General features: G+C 38.1%; 1 protein-coding gene across 1 annotated transcript in view; it reads right to left on the bottom strand.

Annotated features, from left to right (window-relative positions):
• The window catches only part of eif3hb (eukaryotic translation initiation factor 3, subunit H, b), a 114,579-nt gene that overhangs the window by 30,306 nt on the left and 64,031 nt on the right, over positions 1-20,242 (bottom strand). Inside the window, exon 3 of the mRNA XM_052093126.1 lies at positions 3,105-3,272. Within this exon, the coding sequence (XP_051949086.1) occupies positions 3,105-3,272 (168 nt within the window). The remainder of the gene's footprint in view (positions 1-3,104; positions 3,273-20,242) is intronic.

Below are 20,242 nucleotides of genomic sequence, written 5' to 3'. Positions count from 1 at the left end.
GATTTCAGTCATTTCAAACAAACAACCATTGCAGCCAAGTAGATTAAAAACTAAGTAAAAGCTAAAAATAATGAAGGCATGTTTTCCACACATTTCTACATTAAGACTGTTTACACCTTGTATTAAGATGTGCTTTGGGTGTGCACACCTGGTCGCTTAAATGCATCTACTGTGACCACTTGTGTTCGGATTTCAAGGGGAGGGTCTGTTTTTATGATGACATCCTTCAATCACTCTTATTGTGTTATTGCATGATAATAAACCTCAAACAAGTCTTAAAAGACAAAGAAAGTGTGAAAATAAGGTGCACTGTTTTCCAAGAGTAGAGTACAAGAGTAAGTACAAATGCAACATTTCGAGCAGAATTCTCTGCTATTTTAGTGGAGTACCACCAGTACATTGCTGGGCTTCAAATGTGTGCGTTTCATATCTTTGGGGGTATTTACACTTGGTAACTTCATGTGTTTTTACTGACTGGATTGCTATCCAATCGAATAAGCACATTCCATTTACACTTGGACACATTAATGTGTCTCCACAATACGGATATAAATCCGATCTTCAATTCCCGAGCTATATGCAAATGAAACAGAATTAACTTCGGTGATTATGCAAATGCTGGGGAGCGAATTTAAAAGATGTGATTTATTATTTGATTCCAAGTGACTTTGCCTAGAGCGCATGTGTCTGTATGTGTGCACGCATTGTTTTTTTCCGCCTTGGGGCTTGTCGTAGTTAAGACACGTCATGCACATCAGCTGCGCTTATTGAGGTGTTTAGTTTCAGTTTTCATCAGCAATCTGCATCAAATTCATAAAGAAAAAGTTCTGTCTCTCCTACAACATACATCCTTTCATTTCGTTGCTATTATTTACTGCGTGACTTGGGCCATATGCAAATGCTCTGTAACAGCAGTAATGTTTAGACTTTTCCCTATGCTGATATAATGCTGTTTGGGGGGAGTAAAGTTTAAATATGTGTCTTGAACAGCCAGATGCATTTACACAAGCTCCACCGGCGGTTTGAGCGATTGGATTTATATCAATCTCGAATCCATCTTGTAAGGCATTTACAACTGGTCTTTTCATGATCTGATGGCAATCCCATCAGTAAAAACACATGAAGTAACCAAGTTTAAATACCCCCTTAGTGACTGCATGTTGATAACACACTTCATTGATAAAGATCCATGAAGTTCTCATGTTTGTATATGCATTTGTTTTTTCAAAATTTCTGGTTATTTCCTGTAACTAAGCTGCTTTTACCAGCAAAGTTTAAACTCTTGTTTGACAACAGCAGTTGATTAGCAGGTGAGGGTGGTGCTTCTCTGCTGTCTGGGGTGCATTCAGGATGGATTAGGATTTACACCTCAAATGTGATGTGGTCAAATGCATTTTTGACTATCTTCATATGTGGTTTTTGTGATCCGATCACAAAGGATTTTGCACCATGTTTACACTTGTATTTAACGCTGACCACCTGTGATCAGAACGCTGTCTATATGAACAATTGATAGCATTATACATAGTAATAAATAAATCCAAATAATTTATATGTTCTAAAACAGTGTTTTAATAAATTTGAATAAACTTGAGTTGCAAAAACTACAACTTTGCATTGGTACACATTTTCAACGTGAATGGCCCATTAGAAAGTTTACACAGTAAAACCCTCACAAAAAATCTCTTTAAAGTGTTTTTAAATTCATCCCCTTCAAAGCACGGCTGCAGCAATAAACATTCAGACATATTTACTTGGCCGTTGTATCCGCCTTGTGCCTCTTTTTTCTTTAATGTCCCGCCACAAGACGTTGTGTCAAGTTAAAAAAAATGGTGCAAATCTTTTAAAAATGTGCTGCAAGAATCAGTGTCAGGTGAACCCAAACCACCCTAATTATAAAGGGCTTCCTTAATACCTTAATAGTTGACTAGTCGTTCAGGCAACCAACCAACTAGTCAATTTTGATAATATGGAGTTTTGTACATCCCTAGCTTAGGAACAGATTTGTTGTTAAAGCAGCTTTTCTGACAGTTTCTCCATCCACTGCTACAAACCATGAGTCCAAAGACATCTGGGATGGGTGGTGTCTGTGCTGGTGGATGGGGGGGTGTCCGGGCCCTGAATCCACTCCTGAAGGTACACATCAGCTCTCCGATAGCAGGCTAAATAAACAGAGGGGAGGAAACCCTGTCTAGACGAGGCTGCTGCCGGGCCCGCTACACACAAACCAGCCTCCTGTTTACACAAGGGGGGGACCTTGTCCATGGCCAAGAAAATGAGGGGTAGAGAGAGGGAGAGAAACAGAAGGGGAGAGGATGAGAGAGAGAAGGGAAAGTGGTAGAGAAAAGCAGTGGAGTAGGAAAGGAGTCTATACGTTGGGGGCCTGAAACATGCTGGTGTGTTTTTGTGTGTGCACAAGCATGCACAATAGAAAAATGAAGACGAAGAAATAAAATAAAAAATATGGGTTGAAAAGAAAAGTATATAGGTGATAACAGAGAGGACAGCGAGGAGAACTCCATACTGGAGAACTCCATGGACGAGAACTAGGGGAAAAAAAGATTAGATGAAGTGGATGAAACGAACATTAAACGTTTAATGTGTTATATGTGTCAGTAACATCACCAAACAGAATTGTTTTCAAAGCAGTTTTATCTGCCATTGTTGGTCAAACAGATGGTCCCAAAATAAAGATCTGTATTTAAATTTTTGACCTTTTTGCAACTTTTTATTTATAGAGACGTTAAGAGAGGAAACAGGTCATTATTGGTGAGAGAGAGGGAGAATGGGATCAGGCACGACATTGCCCGTATTCAAACTACGTATCCCAGATCAGCACCAAGGTGGTCTACATCAGATTTAGTAATGTTTTCCGTTAAAAACACCCATTTCCTAACATCATAGTTTTCCAAAGTATGCTGTACTACAGAGCTTTTTGAAAAGTCTCCATTTTCGGTGGAGGAAAACGCAGTTCCAGTGTGGATGAGCGGTGTATACGTAGCAAATTCAGTGTGTTTTAAAATCTTGAACATATTTTATTAGCCCAGGCTGATTGACAGAGAAAGACATTGGGTATGGAAGAAAAAAATTAAAGGGAAACCAACCATAAATAAGCACAACGGACTCCTCAATGGCGTGCTGGTAGCTGAACTGAGAGTCCAAAAGGGCCCGGCTGACAAAAGAGCCGTAAAAAGTTGACTGGTACCAACCCACATGAAGGTGATCAATGTTTACATGGCGCAGACTCCTCATCATCTCCATCTGATATTGAACTACAAGAGAAAAGCAAAGAATCAGAATGAAAGAGAAGGCCTGCTGTCGTAATTTCTAAATTGCAGTCCAGAAAAATACATTGGCTTTATGATTATGGTCCCTCTTGTTATGAGGAGCTCAGAGCAGCACTTTACCTGAAGAATAGGTCACAGTCATAGCAATCAAGAAAAAAATGCAAAGTGCCCAAAGGAGAAAACATATTAGAAATGAAATCATATCCTCAACATTTCAATAGCGGTCAGTAAGAGAGCTGTTAAGGGTAATTATCCATTCAGGCTGCCTGATCATGAGTCTAGGGACTGATTTTCAACCAATATGGGCTTTTAGTGGTGAATGTCAATATTTTTTTAATTGAAGCTAATATTTTGGCCAATATGCAATTGATTTTAATATGAAAATCATTACAAACACTTCTAGAATACATTTACAGAACATTAAAATACAGATATAATAAATAAACCATGAATAAATTAAAGCAGAACCTACATGTGATATTTGAACCAGATTTGTATTGTGCAGAAATCATATTCTTAACTAGTATATATGTCTAAACTTGTTTTCAGATAATGTATTTTGAAAAAGTATAATATGAAATTTGTGAAATAAGGTATGGAATATATTTGACAAGTACATTTATGGTGATTTTATGCCATTTTTGGAACTTGGAATATTCTTTCATTTTATGGAAAATGAGTAACATCAACATTCTTCTAAAAAATTCTCCTTTTGTGTTCCACTGAATAAATAAATTCCTGTGGGTTTGGAAGGATCTAACTGTTATTAAATAATAACAGAATTTTATTTTGGGGTAAACTATTCGTTTAAACATAATGTCCACAATGTAGCACCTGGCAACTGGATGTTTTAATATAATATTTGGGTGTTTTTAGGAACAACCAAAGAAAGACCAAGGTGATCTTATTTGCATCCACAAATTTAATATCACTGTTCCCATTGTGCCTGTGCTTCTGTTTTAGCAGACGATTAGCTTGTTTGTAAAAACCTACTGATAAATAAATAAAAAATGTACCATTAAAATATTAATTGAGAGACCCAGTCAACCCTGATGGGGGTTTTAACATTTAAATGAAGTGGCTTCTTAGTCATAGCTTTTTACAAACTATGGTTATTAAATTTGTTTGGATTGCTAACACATAACATTGTTTGCTAGCTTAGTGAATTGATATTAAATATTAGATTAGGAGTGTGATGGGTTGTGTGAGAGAAAGGGATTATGAGGAGGAAGGGAGGAATTGCAGATAAAGACAGGCTGAGACTAAACTGTAAATTAGTAGGGGCAGGTGCAAAGTGGTGCTATGAAACGAGATTGGTCTCATTCAAATGCTGTGTGGTATGAGAATATATGGTATGTAGCAACACTGAGTAAATGTATATGAGTAAGGCCATAAATACACTAAGCAAGTATGCAACAGCAGAACCTTGGCCAATGGCATTAAATCAAATTTGATATTATTGTGGAGTGGAAATGAGGAATCCTAACTTGATCAATAAATTTTTTTGAAACTGTTGCTTCATCATGCTGACCATAAAAGAAGACAGTTTAAGCTATTGCCCATTTTAGCACCCCTTGCGAGAACACTGAAAATGTAACACGTACTTGCATTTAGGTCTGTATAAAAATATGTATTTTCAGATTAATTGCAATCTTCATTTGAACGATCCAATATTGATGTTTTACTCTATGCGCAACTCTCTACAATGCAAGTAAATCACTCATATATGCAACCTAATTTTACACTATGCTAATAAAAATGTCTAATTAGCCAATGAATGGTACATTTTCAGATTTTACTTGCCAGTGATCGAGTGGCACTGAAGTTTCACTGTATGTTGAGAGCAAGTTTGGTTTGACTCATTCCTTGCAATGTGTCCAAAGATGAGATCCAAGCGAAGCAGTCAATTTCGTCATTGAATAATGTAGCTTTCTACATCAATTACAGTCAGTTGTTGATCTGTACGTTTTCAAAAAGCAATAAATGTAACAAAAATGATAAAAAAAACTAATGATAACATTTTCTAAATTTATATTTTTGTGATGTAATCACTTGAGGACACTTGTACATTTAACAGAGAAAGAGTTTCTGTCATTTGTAAGCAAAATGGAAATAACTGAAATATACTGTGGCAGGGCAGAGGGCGGGGCCGGGTCGTGATCCTACACACCTACACATTTGCCGTATTAAGCTAATCAAGCCTTCGAGAGGGATAAGGGTCGACTGCAGAGGATCGTGCGGGAGGCCCCGCCCTCCGCCCTGCCACATATACCTTGGTAAGTAACGGTGAGTACTCGTACACGATCTTAAAAACATTATTAAAATGCTATAGGTGCAACCCTAGTGTACAGTATGATCAATTGTAGAGTATAGGATGTTCTACCCAAACCAAGCCACATTTGGTACACCAGGTTGTAACAAGTGTATGAACGCAGACAAATTTACTCAGCTTAGCTGGACAATGTCCACTCTCGTGTGCCAAGCTACAATCCCAATGTCCCGAAATTATCTCCCTCTGACAATTCAAAGACCCTTTAATTTGATCCCAGTTGCAAAGGAAGATAGCAGGACTATTTTGAGAGGAAACAAGTCAAGGGCGAACATAACAAGAATCTTCATTTTATTAAAAAAAAACAGAGACTCTTAGCTCTCATAAGATACATTAAATAAGTAGTGGTTTTCTCCCACGAGAAAACATCTGCGAGATATGCAGTCTAGCCGCGGGATGGAATTCTTCAAGGCAACAGTAACTCTCTCTCACACACACACACACACACACACACACACACACACACACACACACACACACACACAAAGAAATAAAAAATGTAACTAATCAAATGGTTGATCCTCTGGGAGAAACACATTTCTAGTTTGACTCTAAGAGGAAATGTCTGTTTTAAGAGTTGGAGGGGACAAAAACAGTCTCTTTTAGAGTGGATACAAAATGGACATCAAAAGCAGTGGGAAACGGACACATTCCAGTACATGGCACAGTTTTTAACCACAAGCCAGATTTCGCAAGGACAAATTAGTTGCATGAGGATAAAAAAAACTGAAAAGAAGTAAAAAGGAAAAAGACAAAAGCACAAACCCAAAGCCCCTAAAACATTTGAAACAACAACAACAAAAAAAACAAGATAATGAGAGTCTTGCTGATGGCATCCTGTAATTAAATGGATTTTCATAGGGAATAAAACACTACTGTAAAAAAATATATAAAAACAAGGCCAAACCCACCAGATTTTCACATGGAAGATTTGTATGATTCTTTGACCTCGCATTAACATTCTGACTTCTTCTCTGGACACTTCAAATGGTGTGGTAAAAACAGAGGCCGAAAATGTGCACAAGAAGCCTTGGCGCCTTGATTTCAAAATGATAATGTATATGTAGCACCAAAAAAAGAAATTCCAACTGATCACAGACTAGTAAGATTAAACTGCACAACATCATCGTCTCCCTCTGTCATCCCAAGGTCAAAGCAGCAAGGCAGGATGTATATTTGGATACATTTGCGTACATGTAATTAGTAGTGCTTGCTAAAGCAAGCATAACTATTACGATTGCTCATACTTGGGATTACAACAACCCTAATGCTAAACATTAAACTATGGTGTGTCACTTGTCCAGTACAGCTTGTGCTAAAGACAGGAATGATACCTCAAATCATGCAGCTTTTTGAGGAGAGGCATGTCATTCTCTTTCCAAGTGAAAGCACTTGCAATTTTCAACAGCCGGATCATAAAATGGACGAAGATGTCCAATAGACAAGTATTGTAGACTATAAAGACAATTTACTATAAATTTCCACTGTCACTTTCACAATGTGAAACTGATTATAATCAGTGTGATAGTGATTTATAATTAAAAAGAAAGGACTTAAATATTGATGTGTTTCTCACCCATACCTATCATATTGCTTCAGAACACATAGATTTTACCACTGGCGTCGAATGGATTACGTTGCTGCCTTTATCATTTTTGGAGCTTTAAAAAGGTCTAGTCACCATTCACTTGCATTTTAAGGACCCACAGAGCTGAGATATTCTTCTAAAAATCGTTTGTGTTCTGAAGAAGAAAGAAAGTTGTACACTTGGGATCGCATGAGGGCGAGTTAAAGATGAGAGAATTATTATAATTATTAATATATCTTTAAATATTCCTTAATTTTTTGTTACAAAAAACTATTCTCCTATCCAGGCTTAATATGCAGAAATTACACACTTCACTTTACCTTTAAAATCTGCTAAAAAATTAAGAATGAAGATGTATAAAATTGCCACCACGGCACTCCGATTGTTCTCCTATTCCACGGATGTTTTTTCACTGTGTCCTGGATAAATGAGGGCAGGATTACAGGTGACTCATGCCACCTGCGATCAAGAAGTTGTGTTTTCTTCACCAAATGAAACCTGGGGTAGCATCTCTTGATTCCACATCCCAACACCTGGAGTGCTAATTAGGTGCACTATCTCACTCGTGCTCTACTGATGCACATGCATGGTCTCCCTCTCTTGGTCCTTTTCTTAATTCCTTCTTTTTCCTTCTATGAGACAATTCTCACAGACTTGTTAGATGAATTTGGCCAGTTACAGCTCATCAGGTCTCTGCAACTGGATACCACAGTCCAGAAAAAAATGTGTTAAGATCTTCCCTCTAACCAAAACTCTCTGAAGCCAGCACTTTAACAATCTCAATACACTTTAAAGGAACAGCTCACCCAAGAATGAAAATTCCAATATTATTTACTCACCCTTGACAATAACAACATAAAAAAAAAAATTAAACAATGCTAAAATGATTTAGGCTGTGGCTTTGAGGAGGCCACCATAAAAAACACCATGAAAGCACAGTTTCTGTAATTGGCGTGGACACTATTCTGAGAGATATGAGCTGTTTAACAATGAAGATCTTTTCATAAGTTATATATTAGGCCCATATACTCCATGTTCCTGTTAGCACTTTGAGACTGTACAGTCAAGTTTTAATCATTTTTGCATCATGCGCTATCTATGGTCTTCAGGTGATAAAACCTTAGTTCATACTTCCTCAGGAAAGGACACTGAAGATCACTTTAGCTCAAGGACCTTGGTTTCTACTCATCTCTTTCTGCTTTTTTTTTTATTACCTGACACTAGTTTCACAACAGATGTCTAGTGTTGACTGACCTTCAAATATCGATAACATCATTCAATCATCTTTAGCCACAGAAATAGCAAACGTGTCAAAGCTGAAGTCGTACTTCTATGATACACCCCTCCACAGAGTGATCTAGAGGATTAAAGGTGAAGTGTGAAATATTTCAGATGATAAAATAATTCTATGTATCCCAATTTAATATGTAAGCACAAGAAATAAATTGATAGATTGATTTCCTTGAATACTGTAAACACAGTTGTGCGCAAAAATGACACACTTCATGTTAAAGACACTTTCATGTCCATTGCAGAGAAGCAGCATTCATGAAATAAAATCACTTCTTAGCTAAAGAGATATGGCGCCATCTAGTGCAAGCAATTTTTTTTTGGTGCTTATTAAATATAAATGTCTACTTGCAGATTCATATGATTTGAGGGCAATCATGAATACACACATATAAACAAATAAACAAACAAAAAACTTCAACTTGCAACTGGTTTCAATAAATCACAAGTTAAATGGAAAGTTCCCCCTAAAATAAAAATTCTGCAATGAACGTTAAGGGTGACTGATATTGTCATTTGGCATCTTCTTAAGTTTTCCACTGAAACAAGAAAGTCATATGGGTTTGGAACATCATGAGGGTGAGTAAATGATGGCAAAATTAAGCGTAAACGTTCCTTTTTAGGCATACTCTGAATCTAAATAAAAAAGGAGACATTCCTGGCTGGTTAGCTAAGGACTTAAAAGGATAGTTCACCCAAAAGTGAAAAAACTCTAATTTACTCACCCTCATGCCATCCCAGATGTGTATAACTTTCTTTCTTCTGCTGAAGACAAATAAAGATTTTTTGAAGAATATCTCAGGTCTTTAGGGCCATACAATGCAAGTGAATGGTGACCAGACTTTTGAAGCTCCAACAATCACATAAAGGCAGCATTAAACTAATCCATAAGACTCCAGTGGTTAAATCTATGTCTTCAGAATCAATAAGTGTGGGTAAGAAACATAAATATTTAAGTCCTTTTTCACTGTAAATCTCCTCTTTCACTTTGACTTTTACATTCATTCACATTTTGAAAGTGAAAGAGGAGATTGATGGTATAAAAAAAGGACTTAAATATGTATCTGTTTCTCACCCAAACCTATCATATCACATCTGAAGATATAGATTTAACCACTGGAGTAGTATGGATTACATTTATGTAATTTTTGGAGCTTTAAAGTTCTGGTCACCATTCACTTGCATTGTAAGGACCAACAGAGCTGAGATATTCTTCTAATAATCTTAATTTGTGTTATGCAGAAGAAAGTCATTCACATCTGGGATGGCACAAGTGTGATTAAATGATGAGAGAATTTTAATATTTGTGTGAACCTTTCCTTTAAGCTTGACACGGACCACACAAGTTCCCTAACAAAAGACAAGTGTCAGTGTATCCCAAACACTTAATAGTATCAATTCCTAGAAGGTATTTCTCTCTGCTAGGCAGGCTAAACTAAGCTGTTGTAACACCTTTGACTAGCTGACCACCTCAGTGCTTGCTCTGGCCCCTTGGGAAGACGGAGCGTGGTGAAGGGGACGTGACAGAGCGACGGATGAGGCCGGGAGAGGAAGAACAGTAAGGATTGACACCTGAGGGAAATCACCTCTAACAGTTGTTTGTATTGCAGTGAGAGCCGGAAAGGGATAAAAGGGCAATCCAAACCACCGGAGAGAGAGGCGCACGCAGCAGAGTGTTCTGTGTGTTTTTTGCTATGCTGAAAAGCAAACCCTTGTGTGACACTGAAAAGTGGAGAAATAAAAGTCTTTCATTGGATGTTTCCCGGCTCCCGCTTCCTCCTTCAAAGAAAGCTAGAGACGTATCACACGGAGGTGTGCATGTCTCCCTCCCTCTCTCTCTCTCTCTTTCTCTCCCATTCTCCATGGTCCCTGCCTCTAATTACACCAGAGAAATCATCTATACCACATCACAAACCTCTGCCGATCTGTCAATCATATTTCCGCTGAGCAGCAGGGCGTTTCTCCTGCCCTGAAGAGATGGTGACAGAAAAACAGCTAAAGCAGATCTACTCCTCCACGGTGGTCTCCGTCAGCTCGAATAGAAGAGGTACACTCATGCTTGTGCATTCAAACACCCCCCTCTGTGTCTCGGGCTATGTGTGTAGCTCTCACCACCACTGCAGTTCAATCTTGTCATATTCATTATATTGATTCAATATCGTACCCTCCATAAATCAGAGGTGTGTGTTCACTCTGTGATGCGACAGGCAGATGCATCTCCTGAAATAATGTGTCCTAGAGCAGAAATGCAGCAAAAATAAAATAATAGGACAGTTAAAGTTGTTATGCGGCGCTAAGAAGCTAAAGTATGTCACAAGTTCAAGGTCACTTTTATATAAAACACATACATCTGAGCTCACACAAGAATGAGAGTGAATTATTTTTATTTATGCACCAAAATAAATTGCATGATGTGCCAATATAACAATACACAGAAATAGACATAAATATTTACCTCCATATTTATTACATATACATATTTATGAAAAATTTTTTAAAAACATGCCAGTAATACAGACTTACATGAAAATGTTTTTGTGATTATTCAAATTATTTATTAAATTCAGTTTTAAAACGATTCACTTAAACAGACGGTTTGAACTGATTCATGGAAGTTAATCAAACTTCAAACAGAGATGCGAGAAACAGAACAGGTCCTTTTTTATTCTTTATCGCCACTTTCACTTTCAGATGTGAAAGTGAAACTAGACAGGCACCACATGTGACTTTTCAAAAAGCACATAAATGCAGCATAAAAGTAATCCATATGACTCCAGTGGTTAAATCCATGTCTTCATAAGCGATATGATAGGTGTGGGTGAGAAACAGATCAATATTTAAGTCATTCTGTCCTTCCTGCCCAGTAGGTGGCTTTATGCATGAAGAATGTGATTCATCAAAAAAAAAAAAAAAAAAAAAAAGACAACAACTGTGGAAGTGAAAGTGGAGATTTAGTGTAAAAAATGGCTTACATTTTTATGTTTCTCACCCACACATAACATATTGCTTCTGAATATATAGACTTAACCACTGAATTCATATGGATTACTTTTATGTTTCCTTTATGTGATTTTTAGAGCTACAAAAGTCTGGCCACTATTCACTTGCATTGTGAGGACCTACATAGCTGAAATATTCTTCTAAAAATCTTTATTTGTGTTCAGCAGAAGAAAGAAAGTCATACAAATCCGGGATGGCATGAGGGTGAGTAAAAGATGAGAATTTTCACTTTTGGGTGAACTATGCCTTAACAGTAAATTAAACAATTCACAAATTCATATCAAACACTCTAAATGTACTATAAATACACTGAATTGAAAATATACCAATTTTCACATTTATTAAGTGTATTTATTTAAATTATATTTAAACAGTAGGCTACATGGACATACTTCAGTGGTTGTTTCATGTTTTCAAGCTTCCTTCTTTAGTAATAAATTTTTCTTGGACCTTTCTTAAGTTTACATAGGAACGGTTGGTCAGTTAAAAAATGTAACTTTGCATAATTAAATCTTAAAATTAAAATTAGCGTGTTGTATTTTTGGAGTTTCAAGCTGTTCACTACTTAGATTATATTAATGTTATCATTAATGATTCAACGATTGTTGATTAAGAACATTTCTAAACAGTTGCATATCTACTATATATTACAGGTAAAAAGTGGGTAGCTGAGGTTTTCGATACAAGATGAATGAAATCAGGCCCACATGAGGACAAAATTAGTTTTAAAAAAACAACATGAAAGCCAATGTTTTAGGGGATCACAAAAAAGCAGAAATGAGAAAAGAAATACAAGTGAAGTAAACCGTGGGAACCAAAAAGGCAGCACACCTTAAAATGGAAAGACAAGAGAGCCATCCGGTAAGGGAGACATATGAAGGATGTTCTGATGCCCTGATGGTAAAGAGATAATCTGGTGCCTATATCTTATCAAGCATGACCAAAGCGAGCCTCAGCAAAAAGCTCATCCATCACTAAGTAGCTGCTTTCTGTCAGGGCACTGAGAAAGATGCCCTATTTTATGGCACATGGGGTCCCACAAAATAAAACAGTGAATCACAGAACAGCACACAGTGTTCCGGTGCAAGAAAGAGGCCTGTGGTGAGGAATGCAGGGAGGGGCCCCTGTGGCGATAAATAACTTTTCGCCCTTCCGTCAGCCCACTCAAGTTGAGGAGAGCCACTAAGACAAGACCCACAAAGATCTTAAGGAGCCCTGCAGAGCACAAACTACGGTTGGAAAGAAACAAAGGGTGCCCCAGAAAAATGGTATGTTATAGTCAGAAATCACTAAAAAGTTCCCAACATCAGCAGGCTACTCGTAATGTGCAATAATCAATTAAAGTCTTATTTATTTGAGGGTTTGGAAAGCTTGGGCGGTACAAAGAATTCAAAGATTCCAAAAGAACTAGATGTGGGTAGGGTTATGATGTAAGGTTAACAAAAGAAGAATTCTATCCTCTGGAAACATTTGCCATAATCAAATAAATTGAGTTCATCTGGCACAAAAGGGTAAAAAAAAATTACTTCTGCAAAGCGCTTCTTGATCTTGAGGAAGAACTTGAGTATAACTGCTCATTATCACATCATTAGCAAGCTATTAGCTGCTAAATAAGTGTTAGCAATATTAAGTCTCTTCAGCACAAGATTTCATTTCACAGTGAGTCCAGTTTCAGCAGCATCCGTGAGAGACAGTAACACAGTAACCACTATATTAAAGGGGACCTATTATGAAAAATGCACTTTTACATGGTGTTTGAACATAATTGTGTGTTGGCAGTGTGTGTACACAACCACCCTATAATGATACAAATCCACCCAGTCCTTTTTTTTAATCCCCATTAATCATAAGCATTTTCTCAGAACAAGCCGTTCCTAGATTCTGTACAAAGTGATGTTACTTTGTACAGGACCTGCCCACAACTGTTGACGGACACTGCCGCACCTGTACACCAATAAATAAGTGAACATTACGCAACATTTTCAACATGTTTGTTTGTGTGTGTTGTTTCGTTATAGTGCATAGTGAACATTGTAACAGTATTTGTGTGTGTGTGTGTTGCTCATCCATTGTTGCATAACTGCTGAAAACTCTACAAAAAACTCTACAATAAATAAATAAATGTATCAAATAACCATTGGGAAACTTCCTGGTTCATTCTCAAGGTTGTTAGTTCTGCCGGAGTCTCTCCCTCATCAGTGTCTGTCTCCGGTTCAAACATATAGGGCTGAACACCTCACTGTCAGTCATATTGCTTATGATGTCTAGTTATCCAAAGTAGAGATGTCAAAACTCCGCCCTATTCTGGATACGGGACAGGGAGCACGAGCTCATTTGCATTTAAAGACACACATGCTAAAACAGGCATTTTCAACCTGGCAAAATAAATTATATGTAGGGTATTTTGAGCTAAAACTTCACAAACACATTCTGGGGACACCAAAGATTTAAATTACAAATTGTGAAAAGGGGCATAATAGGTGCCCTTTAATATATTGTATTAAAAATGTAATATACAGTGCATTCAGAAAGTATTCAGACCCCTTTATTTTTATCATTTTATGCTAAAATGCTTTACATTATATTTTCACATCAATCTACACTCCATAACCCATGATGACAAATCAAAAACCAGATTTTTGATAACTTTACAAAATTATGAAAAATAAAAAAACTGAAATATTTACATTCACATAAGTATTCAGACCCTTAACTCAGTACTTAAAGCACCTTTGGCAGCGATTACAGCCTCAAGTCTTTTGGGGTATGATGCGAAAAGCTTTTTGGGGATTTTCTGCCACTCTTCTCTGCAGATCATCTCAAACTCTGTGAGGTTGGATGGGGACCGTCGGTGGACAGCCATTTTCAGGTCTCTCCAGAGATGTTTCTTTGGGTTCAAGTCCAGGCTCTTGCTGGGCCACTCAAAAGACATCCACAGAGTTGCCCCTAAGCCACTCTTGTGTTGTCTTGGCTGTGTGCTTGAGGTCATTGTCCTGTTGAAAGGTGAACTTATGACCCAGTCTGAGGTCCTGAGCGCTCTGAACTAGGTTTTCATTGACTATATCTCTGTATTTTGCTGCATACAGTTTTTCTTCAACCCTGACCGGTCCCATGCCGCTGAAAAACACCCCCACAGCATGATGCTACCACCACCATGCTTCACAGTTGGGATGGATTGCACAAGTGATGAGCGGTGCCTGGTTTCCTCCAGACATGACGCTTGGAATTGAGGCCAAACAGTTCCATTTTTGTTTCATCAGACCAGTGAATCTTGTTTCTCACAGTCTGGGAGTCCTTTTGGAGCTTTTTTTATGTGCCTTTCACTGAGGAGAGGCTTCCGTCTGGCCACTCTGCAATAAAGCCCAGATCAGTGAAGTGTTGCAGTAATGTTGTCCTTCTGCAAGTTTCTCCCATCTCCCCACATGATCTCTGGACCTCATCCAGTGTGACAATCGGGTTCTTGGACACCTCTCTTACCAAGGCCCTTCTCCCCCAATTGCTCAGTTTGGCTAGGCAGCCAGCTCTAGGAAGAGTCCTGGTTGTTTCAAACTTCTTCCATTTAAGAATTATGGATGCCACTGTGCACTTGGGAACCTTTAATGTGGCCGAAAAAGTTTTGTAGCCTTCCCCAGATCGGTGCCTCATCACAATCCTGTCTCTGAGCTCTGTAAGCAGTTCCTATGACCTCAGGGCTTGGTTTTTGCACTGATATGAATTTTCAGCTGCGAGACCTAATATAGACATATATGTGCTTTCCAAATCATTAAATGTTTTCTTTTTAATAAATGTACAAAGTTATAAAAAATCTGTTTTTTGCTTTGTCATTATGGGGTATGGAGTGTAGATCAAGATATTATATATATTCTTTTAAAGTTGCATTCAACTGATCACAACGTATAGTCAGGACATCAATAACATACAATTACAATTTGAAAAAAAAAATTAATTACTTTAAAGTGTTCTCATCAAATAATCATCCACATGCAGCAATGACAGCTTTGCAGATCCTTGGCATTCTAGCAGTCAGTTTGTCCAGATACTCAGGTGACATTTCACCCCATGCTTCCTGTAGCACTTTCCACATACGTGGCTGTCTTGTTGGGCACTTCTCACGCACTTTACAATCTAGCTGATTCCTCAAAAGCTCAATGGGGTTAAGATCCATAAAACACTATTCAAATTACCTGTTGTCCAATGTCTGTTTCGCAAGACAATGTTAAGCTTCATTTAATTAACCAAATAGATTTCAACTGTGTTTGATATAATGGGAAATGTACCAAATTAACAATTTACCATGATTACTCAAAGATAAGGTGTTGGAGTGATGGCTGCTGGAAATGGGGCCTGTCTAGATTTAATCAAAAATAACTTTTTCAAATAGAGATGGTGCTGTTTTTTTACATCAGTAATATACTGACTATACTTTGTGATCAGTTGAATGCCACTTTGGTGAATTAAAGCACCAATTTCCTTCCGAAAAAGCTAAATCTGTACATTACTCCAAACTCTTTGATGCCAGTGTGTGTGTATATATATATATATATTTAACATAAGGCTGCAACATAACAAAATGTTAATGTGAAAAACAATTAAGGGGTCTGAACTTTCTGAATGCACCATAGATTTAGATAACTGAAACTACATAAGTTTACCTTTATCACAACAGGAAAAGCAACTGTAAACATAGGTCACATTGGTTTTCAATTTTCAAAATCCCAAATTACTGCATGTCCCTTAGCAGCCAACGATTGGCACTTTTAACTGAAAGACCGTTCTTCCTTTCCAAGAGCAGCCATGTTGAGCCTTGCATTTTCTTATTTTGATTTATCTACAATTGGTCCATCTCCCCCTCTTTTTAGTCAGGTCTCCAGTTTATGAAGAAACATGTGGCAACTACATTCCAAAGACACCCAAAGTTGGTGCCCTATGTCAAAACTGAAGGGATTTCATGGAATGGTTGTTAAATGCCACAAAAGTGTAATCTCAAAAATCTGGAATTTACAGAAACAACTTATTTTCCAAGGTCAATGCAACCTTACATCAGGTTGAGCATAACATTCAGTCAAGAACCTCTAAAGCAGGGGTTCTCAGCGGTGGCTTTCAAAGGATGCCATGGGGCACTGAGAGCAAATTAGTAGAGAGGGGGGTGGTAGGTTACAAATGGTTTATCAGTCATAATATTAAAATCGATCATCAAGTTCCTCTTTGCATTAAAAAGTTTATCTAGACTTGGAGTGTATCAATTGGTTCTCAATTATATGTGTTGGTACACATTTGTACCGTGGTTCATCTAATTTTGAAGTCTAGCAATGCATCGGCTTAGCAGCGTCAAATACACAGACGGAGGCACAATCTGTATGGCTCTGTAGATGGATATGGCTCAATGGACAGAGCAGCGCGAGGGCAAAGCTCTTAAAGCTTGAGCTCTTAAAGCTTGAGCTCTTAAACTCGAGAATCAGTGAGAAGCAAGGCACGAGAAGCAGAAACCATTTGAATTAGGCACAGAATTCTACATCATCACCCTTGAATTTACTATAGTAACACTAACTGTACTTTAAGGGGAAATAGATTGATAATATATATTATCATATCACTACTTCAGCTCTATTAAATTTGTCATAGGCTACATTAGAGGAATGAGGGAATATAATTAATTAAATAACATAGAAATATTAATATTTTGTATTTATTTTACCCTAAACATGTGTTTAGGGTAGATCTCCAGTTTATAATTACAAAAATGCCATAGTTTGTTTTATAGAAATCATGTTAAATCTGTAAGGCGGGTGCCAGTGAGTCTGGGCTACTCCTCGAGAAAACAAAAGGCTCTCATGAGAATTAACATCTGAACTCTCTCTCGCAGATGTAACAGCAACATCCGAGATGCAACATACTGTGCAGCTAACACCTCCCTTCTAAAGTATCTTCATCTTACTCCTCCTCCTCACTTAAAGCTCACTAAAAACCTATGCAATGTGAAGTGTGTACAAAAAGTAACTATAACATGTTTGGTATCATTTAAAGTCTCTCAGTGCGCCTGGTAAACTGGTCTCATCCTCCCAGCCATAATGAAAAGCAAAAAGAAGTTATAAAATATGAGAACTGTGGTGTGCCCCTTAAAGGTGTGCCCTCCCCAGATCCTCCATACCTCCTGTATGTAAATCTACAGGAACCCCCTCAACAGGGGACCAAAATCTAATTAGAATGACAGACACCACCATTTGGTTAGCATATTGAATTATCTGGGTATTTAAGGAAGGGCTGACACATTGCTCATGGCTCTCTGTAATCAGACGATCCCAAACAGTTTACTGTTTGTAGTTTATTTCAGGTGATTGCAATTCGTATTTCTTATGTTTTGATAAAATGTCTAACTTTGACTTATCAATGTCTAATTGGAATTGAGGAATTGATTATGTTACCTGGTCAATAAATTGTCAACATTTGATTTTATTCTGACTGACTCTGACATTGTGTTTCCCAAACAGATTAAACGATTCAGTATGTTACCGCAAGTCTGCGTCAGATTAGTGACGACTAATATTTGGCATCGATTCAAGTGTACTTGGTTTGCAAAGACAAAAAGGGAATTTCCGTTTAGAACAGCAAACGCTGCTTGACCAATCTAAATCTGGGTGTCTTACCTCTGTTTTAATTTGATGTTTCTCCAGATAAGTGTACGTGGGAAACCACGCATGGCCAATCCAAAGCTATTATAAGAGAAGTTATGTTGGTCAACTTACATCTGTAATAGTGGCCGTGACCTCTACTGAAGAAAACGTTAAGTTACATTCAAGTGTATGCAATTCCATGGGGCTATACTGAAGTATCTTTGATTGTGTGAACTTGAACGTAACCGATCTCAGGTATATGGCAATTACCTCTGTTTGATGATCCAATACTGGCCGCTTGTGATCGTGAGACCCGCGGTGTAGAGAAAACACGCGAGGACCTCAAAGCGACATAGTTTCTTAATCTAAACGGGTAAAATATAATTAAAGAGTTAAAGGAATAATCAAACATTCGCTCACTTTTAATGATACTCAGATATCATTAAAAACCTTTTTCATTTATGGAGTCAGATGAAATAACGAGATAATACATAAGAGAAAATGTATTTCATTTAATATTGTTGTGTTGCGTACAAGAAAGACAGTAACGCGCAGAGACCTTCACCCGTATTATTGGAGACCGTCATTGGACCGATAAACGGGCTTACAAAGTGGTGACAGCCCTTCCGTGATCTCGCAACCAGACGAGCAACGTCTTTCCAGCGCGATATTCAACTTGATCCCTGCCCGGGACATGAGGTTTGATCTTCTCACCTATCTCCAGCTGCTGTAGTAAGTCAGTCTTATTTGCCTTTTAGAAGTGTTGAGGGGGAGATTGTTTACACCTCACATCTATTAAGACCGGGACCGAAAACTCCGGTGGGCATAAGAATTAGACGGGAAACATGTCTTTCCAGGGAAAGCACAGCAGCGATGTAGGTGAGGAAATTATGGATATTTTAGGTGTGCAATTAAAAAACCTCCTTGTTCGGTTAAGCGACAAGGGACTAAAATTAAAGTGGAGCAACAACGAATTAATATCCTGGTATTCTGCTGAGGGTGCGAAATTGAAATCAAAATCAAAATACAATAACATTCCCGCTGCAATTGTTTATTTGCTTCGTCGTAACGACCTCGAGACCATAACCGAGAACGAACGAACAATAGCAAATATCAAAGAAATCGAAAGATTGCGATCTGACGAATTGCAAAAGTTAAGAGCACAAGTCGAAGCCTTCACGTCACGAGCAACAGGGGTGGGCTAGACAACGCGAAGAAATGGCAATAACAATTGATCAAATTCAAAGAAAACTTAAAACCGGCAGGAATTACATATCTGCTCTCGAAGATTGCTGTGATAAATCCGGGTTTCCAGTAGCTGCAGTTAAACGAGCAGCACTGGATAAAACCTTTGAGCTAGAGACTCAAAATGATGATGACAATGCCGCGTTAGGAGACAGGCCACAGAGAGAAACTCGTAACCGAGCTCTTGTGAACCTGCGGCCTGAAGAACCAAACCTGCGAAGCCCAGTAAAGACTCGAACAAAATATAATGACTTGCCAAAGAAATCAGTTAATGTCGCTGTGCTTAAAACCATGACGCACGCGGATGATGAAATCACAACAATCAGCCGCCCGTTAACATGCGAAGAATGCTCTACATAAACAAGTCGTAGGAATTATGCCGAGAAAAGGGCCGTTTCAACCCTACTGGGAAGCATTGATGTTACAGGCCACGGTGTACAAATTAGAAACTAGAGATGTTTGGCAAATAGCTCTCTTCACAATTCCTGAGGAGCTCAGACCAAAACTAACCACAGAGATGAAATCTGGCAACATTATGAACCGAGACAATAACGAAACCGACGAAATGATCTACGAGCGTCTAAAACAGGCATTATTAGACATGAGGGACCGACACATGCAGATTGGAGAAAAATATTTGAAATCAAACAAGCCAGTAATGAGTCATTTGAAACGTACGCTGAACGGTTATGGGTAACATACAAAGAACACTCAGGCCTAGAAAATGCAAACCGTGACCATGACGCATTACTACAGCTTGTTAAGAAAAATGCCAGCATCCCAGTTCAAACGGCTTTATCCAATGGTGTCGACCCGGCCGAACACACGTTCAGATCAATAGTAGACTGGGGTTCAAGAATAGAAAGCAGGTGGAGATCAAAACCCCGTAGTG

Source organism: Xyrauchen texanus, chromosome 26, assembly GCF_025860055.1.
Source record: "Xyrauchen texanus isolate HMW12.3.18 chromosome 26, RBS_HiC_50CHRs, whole genome shotgun sequence".
Lineage (NCBI taxonomy): Eukaryota > Metazoa > Chordata > Actinopteri > Cypriniformes > Catostomidae > Xyrauchen > Xyrauchen texanus.
Note: the sequence above shows the minus strand (reverse complement) of the source record. Positions and strands in the feature narration are given on the sequence as shown.